Genomic DNA, 17,499 nt, shown 5'->3' on the forward strand with positions numbered 1-17,499 from the left:
GCATCAATTCTTCGGCGCTCAGCTTTTTTCACAGTCCAACTCTCACATCCATACATGACCATAGGAAAAACCATAGCCTTGACTAGACAGACCTTTGTTGGCAAAGTAATGTCTCTGCTTTTGAATATGCTATCTAGGTTGGTCATAACTTTCCTTCCAAGGAGTAAGCGTCTTTTAATTTCATGGCTGCAGTCACCATCTGCAGTGATTTTGGAGCCCCCCAAAATAGTCTGAGTTGAGCTAATTGTCACTGCTGAAGTTCCTTTGCTCTCTGATAGCTTCCTTGAAAAGTTGTTTTCATAAGTAGTTTCATGCTTGTCTTCAGCCTTTGATCATTTGCTTAATGCTCAAACTAAAGAGCCATACCTGCCTGAGGTAGGGTCTTGTGCTTGCTGTGCCAGCGTAAGCCTGTGCTGGAGTAATCCTGTGCAGGGTTGTGCTAGAGCAACCCTGTGAAAAACATTTCCTTTAAGGAAGGAGAGGGAATAAGGGTAAACGTAAAGAAAAAATCATTATAAAGTATGTTAATTGCTTGGGAAAAAAAATCTGACTTTGGTCTTGGCTGTGTCTCTGTGTCGCCTAGGTAACTTAATGTAATTTCTCTGGGCCTTAGCTTCCTAATTTTTAAAACAGGAAGGGCCTGCTGCTCCTAAGGTACCGCCCAACCTGAAACCATGAGTTACTTCTCAGGTTGGACTCTTGCGTGTGATGCTCCATATAAGATAAGGGTGCCTTATTGGAATAGGAACCAGAACACATTTATTTTTATACAATTATGTAGCAGTAATTTTCTTCAGAATATCTTTATAAAAGATTTATCTGATACCAGTTGGTTTGTTACCTTATTTGTTTTAGGTCAGATAAAGGACATACTATTTTTAATTTCAGCACAGCACATTTTGAGAGTATACGCCCTCTCTCAGTACTTAGCTTAAAAGTGTTGTGAAAGAAGCTCCTAAGTGCTGCAAGTTACCCTGTGATTTTAGGTAGACTACCCCATCAGTATGTTTACTAAGGGTCTTGAAAACTAAGAGCCACTTATACTCACCTTACATTCCTCTCATCAAATAAGGGGCTAAAGTCTTCTTGACTTAAGAGCTTCTTTGCCCTTCAAGAATTAGCTGAAAACAAAATAAGCAAGTATAAGATACACTATTGATTGACAAGTAGAAATGTATGAGAAATTTTGTTCATTACTGTTCATTCAGTTCAGTTCAGTTCAATCACTCAAGTCGTGTCCGACTCTTTGTGACCCCATGGACCACAGCATGCCAGGCCTCCCTGTCCATCACCAACTCCTGGAGTTTACTCAAACTCATGTCCATCGGGTTGGTGATGCCATCCAACCATCTCATCCTTTGTTGTCCCCTTTTTCTCCTGCCCTCAATCTTTCCCAGCATCAGAGGTGTTTTAAATGAGTCAGGTCTTCGCATCAGGTGGCCAAAGTATTGGAGTTTCAGCTTCAGCATCAGTCCTTCCAAATGAGCACCTGGGACTGATCCCCTTTAGGATGGACTGGTTGGATCTCCTTGCAGTACAAGGGACCCTCAAGAGTCTTCTCCAGTACCACACGTCAAAAGCATCAATTCTTTGGTGTTCAGCTTTCTTTATAGTTCAACTCTCACATCCATACATGACTACTGGAAAAACCATATCCTTGACTAGATGGAGCTTTGCTGACAAAGTAATGTCTCTGCTTTTTAATATGCTGTCTAGGATGGTCATAACTTTCCTTCCAAGGGGTAAGCATCTTTTAATTTCATAGCTGCAATCACCATCTGCAGTGATTTTGGAGCCCAAAAAAGTAAAGTCAGCCTCGGTGTCCACTGTTTCTGCATCTATTTGCCATGAAGTGATGGAACCACATGCCGTGATCTTAGTTTTCTTTTCTTTTTTTTTTTTAATATTTATTTACGTGGCTGCACTGGGTCTTAGCAGCAGCATATGGGATCTAGTTCCCTGACCAGGAAATGAACCTGGAACCCCTGCACTGAGAGCACGGAGTCCTAGCCACTGTACCACCAGGGAAGTCCCTGATCTTAGTTTTCTGAATGTTGAGCTTTAAGCCAACTTTTTCACTCTCCTCTTTCACTTTCATCAAGAGACTTTTTAGTTCCTCTTCACTTTCTGCCATAAGGGTGGTGTCATCTGCATATCTGAGGTTATTGATATTTCTCCCGGCAAACTTGATTCCAGCTTGTGCTTCTTCCAGCCCAGGGTTTCTCATGATGTACTCTGCATATAAGTTAAATAAGCAGGGCGACAATATACAGCCTTGACGTACTCCTTTTCCTATTTGGAACCAGTCTGTTGTTCCATGTCCAGTTCTTACTGTTGCTTCCTGACCTACATACAGGTTTCTCAAGAGGCAGGTCAGGTGGTTTGGTATTCCCATCTCTTTCAGAATTTTCCACGGTTTATTGTGATCCACACAGTCAAAGGTTTTGGCATAGTCAATAAAGTAGAAATAGATTGTTTTCTGGAACTCTATTGCTTTTTCGGCAATCCAGCGGATGTTGGCAATTTGACCTCTGGTTCCTCTGGCTTTTTAAAAACCAGCTTGAACATCTGGAAGTTCACAGTTCATGTATTCCTGAAGGCTGGCTCGGAGAATTTTGAGCATTACTTTACTAGTGTGTGTGATGAGTGCAATTGTGCGGTAGTTTGAGCATTCTTTGGCATTGCCTTTCTTTGGGATTGGAATGAAAACTGACCTTCTCCAGTCCTGTGGCCAGTTTTGAGTTTTCCAAATTTGCTGACATTTTGAGTGTAGCACTTCACAACATCTTCTTTTAGGATTTGAAGTAGCTCAACTGGGATTCCATCATCTCCACCAGCTTTGTTTGTAGTGATGCTTCCTAAGGCCCACTTGGCTTCACATTCCAGGATGTCTGGCTCTAGGTGAGTGATCGCAGCATCGTGATTTACTGGGTCGTGAAGATCTTTTTTGTATAGTTCTTTTGTACAGACTAGATAAATTGTGGAGATCCCATTAATCCTTTGAGAAATAGTAGGAATTATGGTAGAGCAGTGATTCTCAAACTGGGCAGTGTGAAGTGCCTCCTATAAGATGCTTCTGAAATTTGTGGATGTTGATTTTGTTGTTTTAGTGATTGGGGGAGGTACTACTATTACTTAATGGTTAAAAGTCTTATTATTATCTGATCCTAGATCTGAACTTTATTTACATAAAGAAATAATACTAAGTATTTTTGCATGATTTTAGTACATTAATTTTGGAAGATAGAGATTTTTAAAATCTCTGGCATCAGTGGCTTTTGTGGCATTTTATCAGTCTGCATTTGTAGTTGTCACATCCATGGTGATTGTATGTAGAGATTCAAACCTCTGACTACTCTATTGTGCACATAATGGTTATATCCAGTTTTCACATACTGAAATATACATTTTTATTTTGTTTTATTTATTCTTTGTATTATAATTAGAAGATTAAATGGGTTTATTTTGAAATCAAGTATATATACAGCCATGAAATTAAAAGACATTTACTCCTTGGAAGGAAAGTTATGACCAACCTAGATAGCATATTCAAAAGCAGAGACATTACTTTGCCAAAAAAGGTCCGTCTAGTCAAGGCTGTGGTTTTTCCAGTGGTCATATATGGATGTGAGAGTTGGACTGTGAAGAAGGCTGAGCGCCGAGGAATTGATGCTTTTGAACTGTGAGGTTGGAGAAGACTCTTTGGAGTCGCTTGGACTGCAAGGAGATCCAACCAGTCCATTCTGAAGGAGATCAGCCCTGGGATTTCTTTGGAAGGACTGATGCTGAAGCTGAAAACTCCAGTCCTTTGGCCACCTCATGTGAAGAGTTGACTCATTGGAAAAGACTCTGATGCTGGGAGGGATTGGGGGCAAGAGGAGAAGGGGACGACAGAGGATGAGATGGCTGGATGGTATCACTGACTTGATGGACGCGAGTCTGAGTGAACTCCGGGAGTTGGTGATGGACAAGGAGACCTGGCGTGCTGCGATTCCTGGGGTCGCAAATAGTTGGACACGACTGAGCGACTGAACTGAAATTATATTAAAAATTTCATTTCAGGTTTTTTAAGTATTTGTAAATTATTTAAAAAGTACTGAACATGAGGACTGAAAACCATTCTCTTAGGTAGTATTCAGCTTAAAGTACTTTGAAAACCTTGAGAACTGGTTTAATAAAAGTACTTTTATTAAAGTGACACACAAGTACAGTGTTAGGCTGTAATTACATAGTGTATGTTTATCTGGAATATTTACAAAGCATGACAAGCATTCTAGCTCAGTTATTAGTAAATGATTAATATGAAAATAACAAGGTAGGAATTTATATACCTGAATGTAACTTTTCATTGGGGTTCACCTTCAGTGTCTGCAGAGGTTTGATTCTAGGAGCCTCACAAGTATCAAAATCTGCCAATGTTCAAGGCCCTCATACTGTATTCAATATTGTATGATAAACCATAAAGGCAAAGCATATGCAAAAGAATGTGTGTGTATATATATGTATAACTGAATTATTTTGTTGAATGGTAGAATTTTGTACAACACTATAAATCAACTATACTTCAATAAGATATATTTTTAGAGTAAGAAATTCAAGATAGGGGAATTGATTTTGGAGACTGGTGTGATGTTGCTTTAGTAAGCAAGGACCATGGTGAACTGTAAAGCTAAAGGATTAAACTTTATAATGCATTTTGAGATGGCAGGAAAAAATATTTCATCATTGCAATTTATAATATTTTGCCAGTTTTTAAATATTTAAGGCATTATGATTGTTAAATATAGCATATTCTGAAGTAAAATTCTACTTTCTTTTCCTTTATATTAAAAGTAGTGGTTGTCAGTTGACACCAGGTTGGGGGTTCCCCAATCTAAATTTAATAGAAGATGCCATTTTATGGAATAAGTAGGTCTATAGTCAAACATTAGTTGAAAATACATCATTTTTGGTAATGGCTGTAACATTATTGGAAGTGTGGCACAGAGGGAATACAGTATTTGGTAAGACCTATTTCATGTTTCTCTTCACACAACAGGCATTTATGGATTGGAGACAAGATGGTATTAAACAATCGGAATTCTGTATGTTGGGACTTCCCAGGTGGTCTGGTGGTTGAGAATCTACCTTGTAATGCATGACACCCAGGTTCGATTTCTGGTTGGGGAACTAAGATCTCACATGTGGTAGAGCAAATAAGCCCACAGGCCACAAGTTACTGAGCCCATGTGCTCTAGAGCCTGTGCTCTACAACAAGAGAAGCCTGTGTGCCTCAACAAAGAGCATATGTATTGCATGAAGCACCCAGGAAATACCTGCCCCCCTGGCCTGGTGAAAAAAGTTATATCTATTTGGAAGCTGTTTTTGATATTCATTATACTAGGCACTGAAAGACCACACTGATGACCACATAGTTCCTTTTTTCCTGTCAAGCATGATATAAATCACATTTTTAACGGGACTTCCCTGGCAGTTCACTGAGTAAGATTCAGTGTTTCCACTGCAGGGGGAGCAGGTTCCATCCCTGCTCAGGGAACTAAGTTTCTGTATCCTGTGCTTTGGGGCAAAGAAAAACCAAAAAATATCACATTTTTAATGATAAAATATAATTGGTCTAGTAGTGATTTCCATAGAATTTGAATTCATTAATTCATTCAGCCAGAAGTAAGTGTTTATTGAACTGGAAATAGCAAGAGACTGGGAAACTATCCCATAGCAATGAATTTTAGTATAGTGTACTCCTTCGTTGACATGTATATGCCCTGGTACTTGGGTGCACAGAGGAGTATTAGGGACAGATTCTAATTCACAGTCTAGAAGTGTGAGAGTCGGTCAGGATGACATGCTAGGGAGAGGAATGACAGATTTAAGGTAGAAGGCAGGAAAGAGTGAGACATGATGATAAGTGTCAGCAGTTCCGCAGGGCAGGATTAAGGATAGTACGTATGGGAGTGTTGAATGACAAATCTAGAAGGAAGGGAAGGCAGGGGCCCATGAATTCATTCCTATAATTCATTTTAGATATGACTACTTCATCAAGAAATTCTTAAATCTACCATGGTGATTTTCCCTTTAATACCTGAGAAGTTTAGAATTTTGAATCTGGGGACTTGATGCTATTGGGTAGTGAGGTATGGTTTCTTTGAAAAGATTACTACTCTAGACTCCAGAGGCTCAGGAATCCTCATCATTTCTAGTTGCTGGTAAGGGTGAGGTTTCAGAGTTTTTATTTTTATAGTTTTATGCTCTTATATTACTGTTGATATTCATCAGGTGATTTGGTTTCAATTGTGAGAATCTTGCCAAAAATCTATGCTAAAGCAATCAGGGGACTGTACAGGTTTATCTTGATTATAATTCTGATGTTTCATAAACCCATCTCAATTTTAAATGCTAACTTGAGTTTGTCCTCTCAGTTTTTGTTGACAGCTCCTGACTCTCATATGTCTCCTGACTCTTGGTGTTCAGGAGACAGCTTTTTCCTGTTTGTCTTTGCATGGTGTTATTTGAATATAAGCAAAGCATGGTCTTTAAAATTTGATGTAGAATGTTTTCATGATGCAGATGTTTCTTGAATATCTAATACTTACAAAGTTGAGAAGCTCCTCCACTGAAAATAGTTTCTAAGGCTGTTCTGCAGTGATTTGTGTAAAGCATTTCCAGGATCAGTGTCTGTTAATGACATATTGTAGTAACTTTGTGTGGTTTTGTTCTTATCTGTGAAAGTTATCAGTTTAAAATTACTAAATATAGTGATTTCACTATATGCTGTGGTGAGAGACAAGTCTTTTAAAAAGCTTGGCACAAGATTTCAAGGAGCTTACAGTCAGGTAATGTGGTTTAATATGGTGAAATGTCTCACACTTTCTGGTGCTTTAGCAGTTATTATGGTATATTATAGTATCATAGCTCAGTCGGTGAAGAGTCTGCCTGCAATGCAGGAGACCCAGGTTCGATTCCTGAGTCAGGAAGATCTCCTGGAGAAGGAAACGACATCCCACTCAGTATTCTTTACCTGGAGAATGCCTTGGACAGAGGAGCTTGGCAGGCCTGGAGAATCCCATAGACAGAGGAGCCTGGCAGGCTGCAGTCATTCCTTGGGGTCACTAAGGGTCGGACACGACTGAGCAACTTCACTTTCACTTTTCACTTTCATGCATTGGAGAAGGAAATGGCAACCCACTCCAGTGTTCTTGCCTGGAGAATCCCAGGGACGGAGCCCGGTTGGCTGCCGTCTATGGGGTCGCACAGAGTCAGACACGACTGAAGTGACTTAGCAGCCGCAGCAGTTATTATGTAGAATGTAGAGTTGGGCTCACTCTCCAGAGTTAGACCCAAGTTGATATCCCAAGACTCTTTATCCATGAATGAGATCTCAAATTATCTAAGTCTCAGGTATTTCCTTAAGGAGTAGTAGTATTACCACAGGGTAGTAGTCAGGATAAGATATAGTAATGTATGTAAAGATTTTAGTAGATTCCTAATACATCAGATCAGTCGCTCAGTCGTGTCCGACTCTTTGCGACCCCATGAATCGCAGCACGCCAGGTCTCCCTGTCCGTCACCAACTCCCGGAGTTCACTCAGACTCACGTCCATCGAGTCAATGATGCCATCCAGCCGTCTCATCCTCTGTCATCCCCTTCTCCTCCTGCCCCAAATCCCTCCCAGCATCAGAATCTTTTCCAATGAGTCAACTCTTCACATGAGGTAGCCAAAGTACTGGAGTTTCAGCTTTAGCATCAGTCCTTCCAAAGAAATCCCAGGGCTGATCTCCTTCAGAATGGACTGGTTGGATCTCCTTGCAGTCCAAGGGACTCTCAAGAGTCTTCTCCAACACCACAGTTCAAAAGCATCAATTCCTTGGCGCTCAGCCTTCTTCACAATCCAACTCTCACATCCATACATGACCACAGGAAAAACCATAGGCTCCTGATACATAGTAAATACTTATCTTTAGTGTTATAAATTCCATTATCCCTTGAGCTTTTTAAAAAATTATTGTAGGAGTAGCAACAATACTGTTTGGTCCTGAGTTCATTAAACAATTGCAAATGGCTACTATGTGTAATCACTTTTGGAGAAACAAAGTAGTGGAATATATATAACTCACAGCTCAAAAGAACTTTTGGTTTTTGAATAAAAATAAAAAATTGTAAGTAGCAACAAACCTTGGGCTTATTATGATTAGGCATTCTTTACTCAGTTTTCATAACCATGATAGGATGTAGTTACTGTTGTTTTCATCATTTCACAGGTAAGGGAACTTAATGAGGAAGAAGATAATGTGATTTGCCCAAGACATCTTCATTAGTGAGTGATGGAGCCAGGTTTACAACTCAGGTGTTAGACTCTGAGAACACAATCTTTAATCATTATTCTGTCTACAGAAATAAGGTTGCATGTCTGAAAGACTCAAAAGCTTTATCACAATGGCAGTGTGCTGGATCTAAGGCTATGAGGTGTAAGAGTGAAGAAGGAGGCATCAGCAATGACCAGGATGTTGAGGGGAGGCAGAAAGCTGTCATTGCAGTGTGTTAGCCACTCCATTTTAGCTCCTTCATTGTCACAGTGTTCCCAGGAGAAATATTTTAGTATGATTTTAAGTTATTGAAGCCTCAGGAAGTTTAAGTGACTTATAAAATATCACATAACTGATAAATGGTGTAGGTGGAATTTAACAAAACCTTTTTGTTGTGAAAAATAGCAAACATACACAAAATCAGAGAAGTAGTGCAGTGTACTCCTCATGTCCCAACCTCAGTCAGTACCAATGTTTTGCCTCTCATTTTATCTATTTCTCTCATTTTTAAAAACGTGTTTATTGAGGTATGGGCTTCCCTGGTGGCTCAGATGATAAAGAATCTGCCTGCACAATTCAGGAGACCCGGGTTCGATCCCTGTGTCAGGAAGATCCTTTAGAGGATGAAATTTGAACCCACTCCAGTATTCTTGCCTGGAGAATTCCATGGACAGAGGATCCTGGTGAACTACAGTCCATGAGAGCACAGAGTTGGACATAGGACTAACACTTACTGAGGGATAATTGACTTAAACTACACATATTGACAATGTGTAATTTGATATATTTTGACATATGTACATATCCCTGAAACCATCATCTGACAAGATAATGAACATATCCATTACTCCCAAGAGTTTCCTTGTGTTCCTTGGTAGTCCTCTTTTACCTCTTCCTGCTTCCTGCCACCTCATGCAAATAGTTGACTCATTGGAAAAGACCCTGATGCTGGGAGGGATTGGGGGCAGGAGGAGAAGGGGACAACAGAGGATGAGATGGCTGGATGGCATCACTGACTCGATGGACGTGAGTCTGAGTGAACTCCGGGAGTTGGTGATGGACAGGGAGGCCTGGCGTGCTGCGATTCATGGGGTTGCAATGAATCGGACACGGCTGAGCCACTGAACTGAACTGAACTGATACCTTCATATCATTTAGGTGTATATTTAGAAGTGGGATGACTGGATCATATGGTAAATATATGTTAAGAAACTGCCAAACTATTTTCCAAAGTAGCTCTGTTGTTTAACATTCCCATCAGCAGCGTATAAAGTTGCGGCTCCTCTCCCTGTCTGCACTTGGCATGGTTGGTGCTTTTAATTTTACCCCTGTAAGAGGTGTGTATCGCATTGTAATTTTAGTTTATATAACTAATGTTATTAAGCCTTTTTGCCATCAGTCTATCTTCTTTGGTAGTTTCTGTTCAAATCTTTTGCCAATTCAAGTAAGCTGAGTTTTTTTCTTATGATTGTATATGGAGAGTTCTTTATGTATTCTGGATACCAGATCTTTATATGGTTTGCAAGCATTGTCTCCCTTCTGTGGCTCATCTTTTTATATTATAAACAGTATCATACTTAAGGGCAGAAGGTTTTAGTTTTGGTGATGTGCATTTTATCATTTTTTTATTTTGTGAATTGCCTATGGTGTCATATTTAAGAACTGTTTGCCTAATCCAAGAGCACAATATTTTCTCTATGTTTTCTTCTAGAGGTTTTACAGTTTCAGTTTTTACATAACTAAAATCCATTATTAGTGGTATGAGGTATGAATTGAGCTTCATTTTCTTAGCTTATGGATATCTAAGTATTCCAAACTAGAATAACTAGTTGAAGCACCATTTGTTCAAGTGACTATCCTTTTTCTCATGAAATTACCTTTATGTCTTTGTTGAAATCAGCTACCCTTTCACTTTTTAAAAAATGGACTAACCTAAAGCACATGCCAAGGATAATTTCATTTTATCCCGATGTATATTTATTATGCATCTGACTGATAAAGACTGATTTTTAGAAACATAACAAACATTCTATTATTATACCTCACACAATGAAGGTTCTTTAAAATCCTCTAATATTTAATTCATATTTTAATTTCCCAGATTGTTTCAAAGCAGCCTTTAAAGTTGACCAGTAAAGGGCCTTTCTCTATTATTATCGTCTCATATTTGATGTGTTTCAATCCACGGATGTCATTATTGTTTTTGATGCCCCAAATGCTTTAAATTTGCTCTTACCTCTTTTGACACAAGATTTGGATTTTTTGAATAAATGAGATTTGAGACTTTTTCTTTCTTTTTTAACTTTATTGCCCATGTTCTTCTTGGGATTATTGTTGTGCTTTCTTGAAGAAAGCGCTTAAAACAGATGAGACTTAAATGGCCCACTTGGAGGGTGCATTTGTTGGAAAACTGGTTTGGTAAGGGGAGTGTCAACATATCTGTGAACATAAGTCTAGCAGCAGGAGGCAAAACTTGTGGCATAAGAGCCTGGACTGTGAAATTGTTGGAGAAGCAAAGAAAAACAGGCCAGAGTCATAGGGCAAAAGGCCTTGCCAGCTGGTTTGTGGGATTTGATTTTTTTAATACTTTGATGATGGGTCATGGATTGAAGTTCATGACATTTTCTTTCTCACATCGATTGATAGAAAATTATTTTTGAAAGAAAGCTCTCTTGATTCCCACTTTTCATGGAGTTTGCCAAGAAAAACTTGGCTGAAGAATCCAATATTAATCCTCTAGGATTCTCTGGAGAGAATCTTTTTTTTTTTTTCCCTCTGGAGAGAATCCTGTGTTGAGTGGTCATTAACTGAATTTCTCAGAACCCTGTACTTCTTAAACCTTTCATCTTTTACATGTCATATAATTATGTTGAATTTGAGTCAGTATGGTGTATATACATAATTCATGTAGTGATATCCAAAAGTATTTTAAGTAATGTGGCTTAGTCTTGCTTAATTTAATTGGCCTCCTGTTACATGGTTGGCTGTTTTGAAATCCAAGGACTAATTATGGATTGGTGGGCTTCATCACGTTTTAGTATAAAATCTGGCTTATTAATTCATTGACTTTTACCTACTGATTTCTAGAGCCCCGTGGTTATGAATGTGCTTCTACTTCATGATGCCTCCTGCTATGGCAGACGTCCTTGACATCTGGGCAGTGGACTCACAGATAGCATCTGATGGCTCCATACCCGTGGATTTTCTTTTGCCCACTGGGATTTATATCCAGTTGGAGGTGCCTCGTGAAGCTACCATTTCCTGTATTAAGCAGGTATGTTACTAGGTGAGCTTTCTATAAACCTACCTTACTTACTTTATCACTTGGAGGATATATTCTTCCATTTTAGATTGGTATTAATGTAAATCATATGGCGAATTTAAGAGAAGTTTATAAGTTATATTTTACAGATTTCAATTCATATTTTGTCTTGGATCTTCTTTTTGGTTTATATGTGTATAGACACACACACACACACACACACACGGCTTCTCTGATAGCTCAGTTGGTAAAAAATGCAATGTAGGAGACCCTGGTTTGATTCCTGGGTTGGGAACATCCACTGGAGAAGGGATAGGCTACCCACTCCAGTATTCTTGGGCTTTCTTTGTGGCTTAGTGAGTAAAGAATCCACCTGCAATGCGGAAGGGTTCAATCCCTAGGTTGGGAAGATTGCTTGGAGAAAGGAAAGGCTTCACACTCCAGTATTCTGGCCTAGAGAATTCCATGGGCAGTATAGTCCATGGGGTCTCAAAGAGTCGGACACAGCTGAGCCACTTTCAATTTCATGTGTGTGTGTGTGTGTGTGTATGTGTATGTGTATGTGTGTGTATGTATATATATATATACACACACATATTCATTCTCACTCCTACTCACTTTTAATTTAAAAAAAAAAAAATCCATGTGTGATACCTGAATTAAGACACACTAACTTATGTCAGCTAGTTTGAAAGATTTGTTCAGGTTATCAAAAGGAATTTAACATTGTCAGAGAAAGTTTTAAGGTAAGGTCTTTGTACTTATTGTCTTTGAATTTGTCACTTTTTTTGTTTATAAATATGACTTTTGGTTTGTCGTTTCTTTTCTCCTTTTCCTTCCCTTTCTGTTCCCCTTCTTCTGTCCCCATCCCCACTAGTTTTCATGGTCACTCTGGGGGAAGAAAAGGTTTTCTGCTGTTTACTAGATTCTGCCTCCCCACCCCCATAATGAATGGTATGTCCTCACTTGAAAGCAAATTCTTTCATATAATAAGGCTTGCCTGTTTGTTCGCTGATTTTTTTCAAGTGAACTGATGAGTGCTGTTTGATTTGTAAAGACTGTGACTTATAAATGAAATTATTTTTCTAGAACCCAATATGGAACCCCAGTATAGAATTGTGATCTTTTTAAGAAATAAATGTTTATGACAAAGTACTAGAGTTGGAACAGCCTCTCAACTGTTTTCCAAGCTTCTTCATTGGGGAGCCATAAAAATTCTAGAACTGCATGATCCCTGAAGTGAAAAAAAAAAAAAAAAATTGTTTTAGGCACCTTACAGGTGCAGAGAGTACATTTATTTTTCTAGTCACCAGTGACAGGTACGGATGACTGTGGCTATAGCTGAAGCTTAATTAACTATTGAAACCCATTTTAAAAAATTTAAAAAATGTATTGTTGTAAAATAAAATTAAAATTCATCAGAGTCATTTTTAGGCACATAATTTCTTGGTATTAAGTATATTCACAGTGTTGTCCAATGCATTACCACTATCCATTTCTAATACTTCTCATCATCCTAAACACAGACTGTGTACTTACTAAATAATAAACTTCTGCTCCCCTAACCCCTGGTAATCTCCATTGTAGTATTTATTCTGGCTACCTCGTGTAAGTGGAATCACACAACAGTCAGCCTTGTGTCTTGCTTTTTTCACTTGGCCATAGTATTTTTCATTTCATTCATGTTGTCATATGTATTCAAGTTTCTTTCCTTTTTAAGACTGAATATCATTGTTTTGTATGGATGTACCACATTTTGTTTATTCATTCATCTTTTGTTGCACATTTTTGGTTATAATCAACTTTTAGCTGTTGAGAATAATGCTGTTCTGAACATTGATGTTTAAGTTTCAGTGTGAATCCTTGTTCTCCATATGTTGGATCATATGGTAATTCTGTTTTAACTTTTTAAGAAACTGCCAAACTTTTTTTTATAGTGGCTGTACCATTTTACATTCCCATCAGCAATGCACAAGGGTTCCAGTTTCTCAAAATGCTGGCCAGAACTTGTTATTTTCCTTTTTTAAAAAATAATAACCATTCTTCTGGTTGTGAAGTGGTACCTCATTTTTATTTTTATTTGCATTTCTTTGATGGCTAATAATGTCACGTTCTCTTCATGTTCTTGTGGACTTTTTTTAGAATTTTTTGTTCAAGACCATTGCCCATTTTCTAATTCAGTTGTTTTTTTTTGTTGTTGAGTCATAAGAGTTCTTTATGTATTCTGGATGGTAATCTCTTGTGAAATATATATTTGAAAATATTTTCTCTATTCTGTGGGTTGCCTTTCTACTCTCAAAATAGTGTCCTTTGATACAGAAAAGTTTTAAATTTTGATGAAATCCAATTTACCTATTTTTTCTTTCTTTCTTTTTTGCCTAGCATTGATTTTTTCTGTTTTATGTAACTGAATTTGAGGTTTGGCCATGATTTTCATTTTTCAGCTGTAGGCTTTTGTCCTGGTTGCAATTAAAATATGTAATCCACCTTGTATTTGTATAGTGACCTTCTTTTATAGTATCTCATTTAGGAGAATTCAGGGGAGATGATGAGAGATTGATTGTGCTTGTCCAGACAGGGCAGTCCTAGTTAATGGAGATAACTCTGGTGAATAGAAAAGAATTCAGGACAGAAACAGTGTAAATTTTGTGTGAAGGTGATAGATGATACATGCTTTAAATGTTCTTTTTTTATTAGAAGTTATTTATGTTTACAAGAATGCTAAATATGAAAGTCTTCATTGATTCTTGCTCTTCATAGATACTTACTTTTAATACTTTCGTTTTTATAAATGTATTTTTAAAATTATACCATTCTGTTACTTTACAAGAGGTGGTTAATACTATTCGTATTCTCTTCCAATTTGCTGTTTTAAAAGAAACCAACTGTGATATACCTTGTACACTTTGTGCATTACCATGTTTGTCTATCTTATTTTCATAGTTCTGTAATATTCTGTAATTCATTTAACCAAACCCGTATTGCTAAACATTTGGCTTGTCCTCAATTTTTAAGTTTTCCAACAAGTGCTACAGTGAGCATCCTTGTAGATATGTCTTTATACATTTGAGCAAGTATTTCCATTTCATAAAATGTCTTATTGTTTTTTTCTGCAGATGTTATGGAAACAAGTTACCAATTACCCAATGTTTAACCTCCTTATGGAAATTGACTCCTATATGTTTGCATGTGTGAATCAAACTGCTGTATATGAGGAGCTCGAAGATGAAACAAGAAGACTTTGTGATGTCAGACCTTTTCTTCCAGTTCTCAAATTAGTGACAAGAAGTTGTGACCCAGGGGAAAAATTAGACTCAAAAATTGGAGTCCTTATAGGAAGAGGTAATTTAAACAATTCTTAGTATGAATTTAACGTTTGTTGCCAGGTATATCTATAAACATGTAGTAAGTGCGCTCTATAACATTGCTTTGCAAGGAATGGTCTGTGGTGTCTGTGTTACCAGTTTTAGATAAAGTAAAAACAGAAATCAAAAATAAATCTTTGTAAACTTCTCTAACAATGTGATATTGCCACAACAAGGGCTTATAAATTTTTTATCTTTTTCTTTTCCAGTGACGTATTTTTTTAATTTATTTTATTGAAGTAAAGTTGATTTACAATGTTGCATTAATTTCTGCTATACAAAGAATGATTCAGTTTTATATACACATATATATAATACATACATTCATTTGCATATTCTTTTCCATTATGATTTATCATAGGATATTTTATATAGTTCCCTGTGCTTCACAGTAAGTAGGCTTTGTTGTGTATTCATTCTGTATATAATAGTTTGCATTTGCTAACCCCAACCTTCAAATTCATCTGTCCTCCACCCCAATCCTCCTTGGCAACCATAAGTGTCTTCTCTATGAATCTATTTCTTTTTTGTATATAAGTTCATTTGTGTCATATTTTAGATTCCACATATAAATGATAACATATGGTATTTGTCTTTTTCTTTCTACTTCACTTAGTATGATAGCCTTTAGGTCCATCCATGTTCTTGCAAATGGCATTATTCTTTTTTATGGCTGAGTGTTCCACTGTGTATATATACCTCATTTTCTTTATCCATTTATTGTTGATGGGCATTTACGCTGTTTCTGTGTGAATAGTGCTGCTCTGAATATATAGGGAACCATCTATATTTTTGAACTACAGCTTTGTCTGGGTATATGCCCAGGTGTGGGATTGCTGCATCATGTGGCAACTCTGTTTTTATTGTTCTGAGGAACGTCTATACTATTTTTTTCACGGTAGCTACACCAGTTTACATTGCTGCCAACAATGTAGGAGGGGTCCATTTTCTCCACATCTTCTCCAGCATTTATTATTTGTAGACTTTTTAATGAAGGCCGTTCTGACTGGTGTGAGGTGATACCTCATTGTACTTTTCATTTGTTTTTCTCTAATAATTAGAGATGTTGAGCATCTTTTCATGTGCCTTTTGACCATCTGTATGTCTTTGATTTCTTTTTATTTTATAAAAGTATTGGTTTTTGTCAGATTGGAAATCAAAAAGTTGTTCCTTTGCCTCAGTTAGTTTGAGAAGCCCTTTTCTAAGAGATGCATCCTCAGTTTCTTGTGAACTACCCCTGAAGTATGAACACAATTTATACACAACTCTCTGTGATAATAGAGACTTTAAGGTAATTGATAAGTTTCCATAAATTTGACTTCATAAGTAAAATTCTCTTTTAAGTAGAACTTATTTTTATAGCAAGTCAAGTCCATATTCTTTGCGTATTAATTCCAGGGAAAATTGTGAATAACGCAATTAATGTGGAGCAGTCACTCTTGCTTTAGTAATCTTAGGTGTTTACTGGACCAGTGGTATTCTGCCTTAGACAAGATATTAACTTGAATTACATACTACCAGGGATTACTGAGGTGATTTTGTTGGATAATCCAATTTGTAACTGAGGTAATCCAATTTGTTGGATCTGGATTGGCTACCTATATTGATCAAATTCAGGGTTAGTTCAATTCAGTCGCTCAGTCGTTTCCAACTCTTTGCAACCCCATGGACCGCAGCACACCAGGCCTCCCTGTCCGTCACAAACTCCCGGAGTTCACCCAAACTCATGTGCATCGAGTCAGTGATGCCATCCAGCCATCTCATCCTTTGTTGTCTCCTTGCCCTCCTGCCCCCAATCCCTCCCAGCATCAGGGTCTTTTCCAATGAGTCAACTCTTCGCATCAGGTGGCCAAAGTATTGGAGTTTCAGCTTTAGCATCAGTCCTTCCAATGAACACCCAGGACTGGTCTCCTTTAGGATGGACTGGTTGGATCTCCTTGCAGTCCAAGAGACTCTCAAGAGTCTTCTCCAACACCACAATTCAAAAGCATCAATTCTTTGGTGCTCAGCATTCTTCACAGTCCAACTCTCACATCCATACATGACCACTGGAAAAACCATAGCCTTGACTAGACGAACCTTTGTTGGCAAAGTAATGTCTCTGCTTTTGAATATGCTATCTAGGTTGGTCATAACTTTCCTTCCAAGAAGTAAGCGTCTTTTAATTTCATGGCTGCAGTCACCATCTGCAGTGATTTTGGAGCCCAAGAAAATAAAGTCTGACACTGTTTCCACTGTTTCCCTATCTATTTCCCATGAAGTGATGGGACCAGATGCCGTGATCTTAGTCCAAATTCAGTATACTATAGTACAGTTCTCTGTAAGATACTTTTCTTTGATCTTACCCTGTAGTTAAAATTCTAATGATTACATTGGGGGGACTAAATTCTCTGAGTGCTTAGAACAGAAGCTTATTGATTTATATGTGACACTCTGGTATTTAAAAACATTTGATTATTTCAGATGATAACTAGTTTGCTTTGGCAGTAACTTTTTCCCCCATTAAGTAGCTTTGTAATTGTATACCTTACAGATCTTTTAAAAATATATTAATAGCTTCAGTAGAAAGCA

At 37.7% G+C, this 17,499-nt stretch overlaps 1 protein-coding gene across 4 annotated transcripts in view; it reads left to right on the plus strand.

Moving 5' to 3' along the window:
• Positions 1–17,499, plus strand: part of PIK3CB (phosphatidylinositol-4,5-bisphosphate 3-kinase catalytic subunit beta) — a 180,676-nt gene that overhangs the window by 68,491 nt on the left and 94,686 nt on the right. For all 4 annotated transcript variants that reach the window (XM_055569540.1, XM_055569539.1, XM_055569542.1 and 1 more), the window contains 2 exons: positions 11,389–11,575; positions 14,680–14,905. In XM_055569540.1, coding sequence (XP_055425515.1) covers positions 11,405–11,575; positions 14,680–14,905 — 397 coding nt within the window. In that variant the 5' untranslated portion in view covers positions 11,389–11,404. The remainder of the gene's footprint in view (positions 1–11,388; positions 11,576–14,679; positions 14,906–17,499) is intronic.

The sequence above is a fragment of the Bubalus kerabau genome, chromosome 2 (assembly GCF_029407905.1).
Source record: "Bubalus kerabau isolate K-KA32 ecotype Philippines breed swamp buffalo chromosome 2, PCC_UOA_SB_1v2, whole genome shotgun sequence".
NCBI lineage: Eukaryota > Metazoa > Chordata > Mammalia > Artiodactyla > Bovidae > Bubalus > Bubalus kerabau.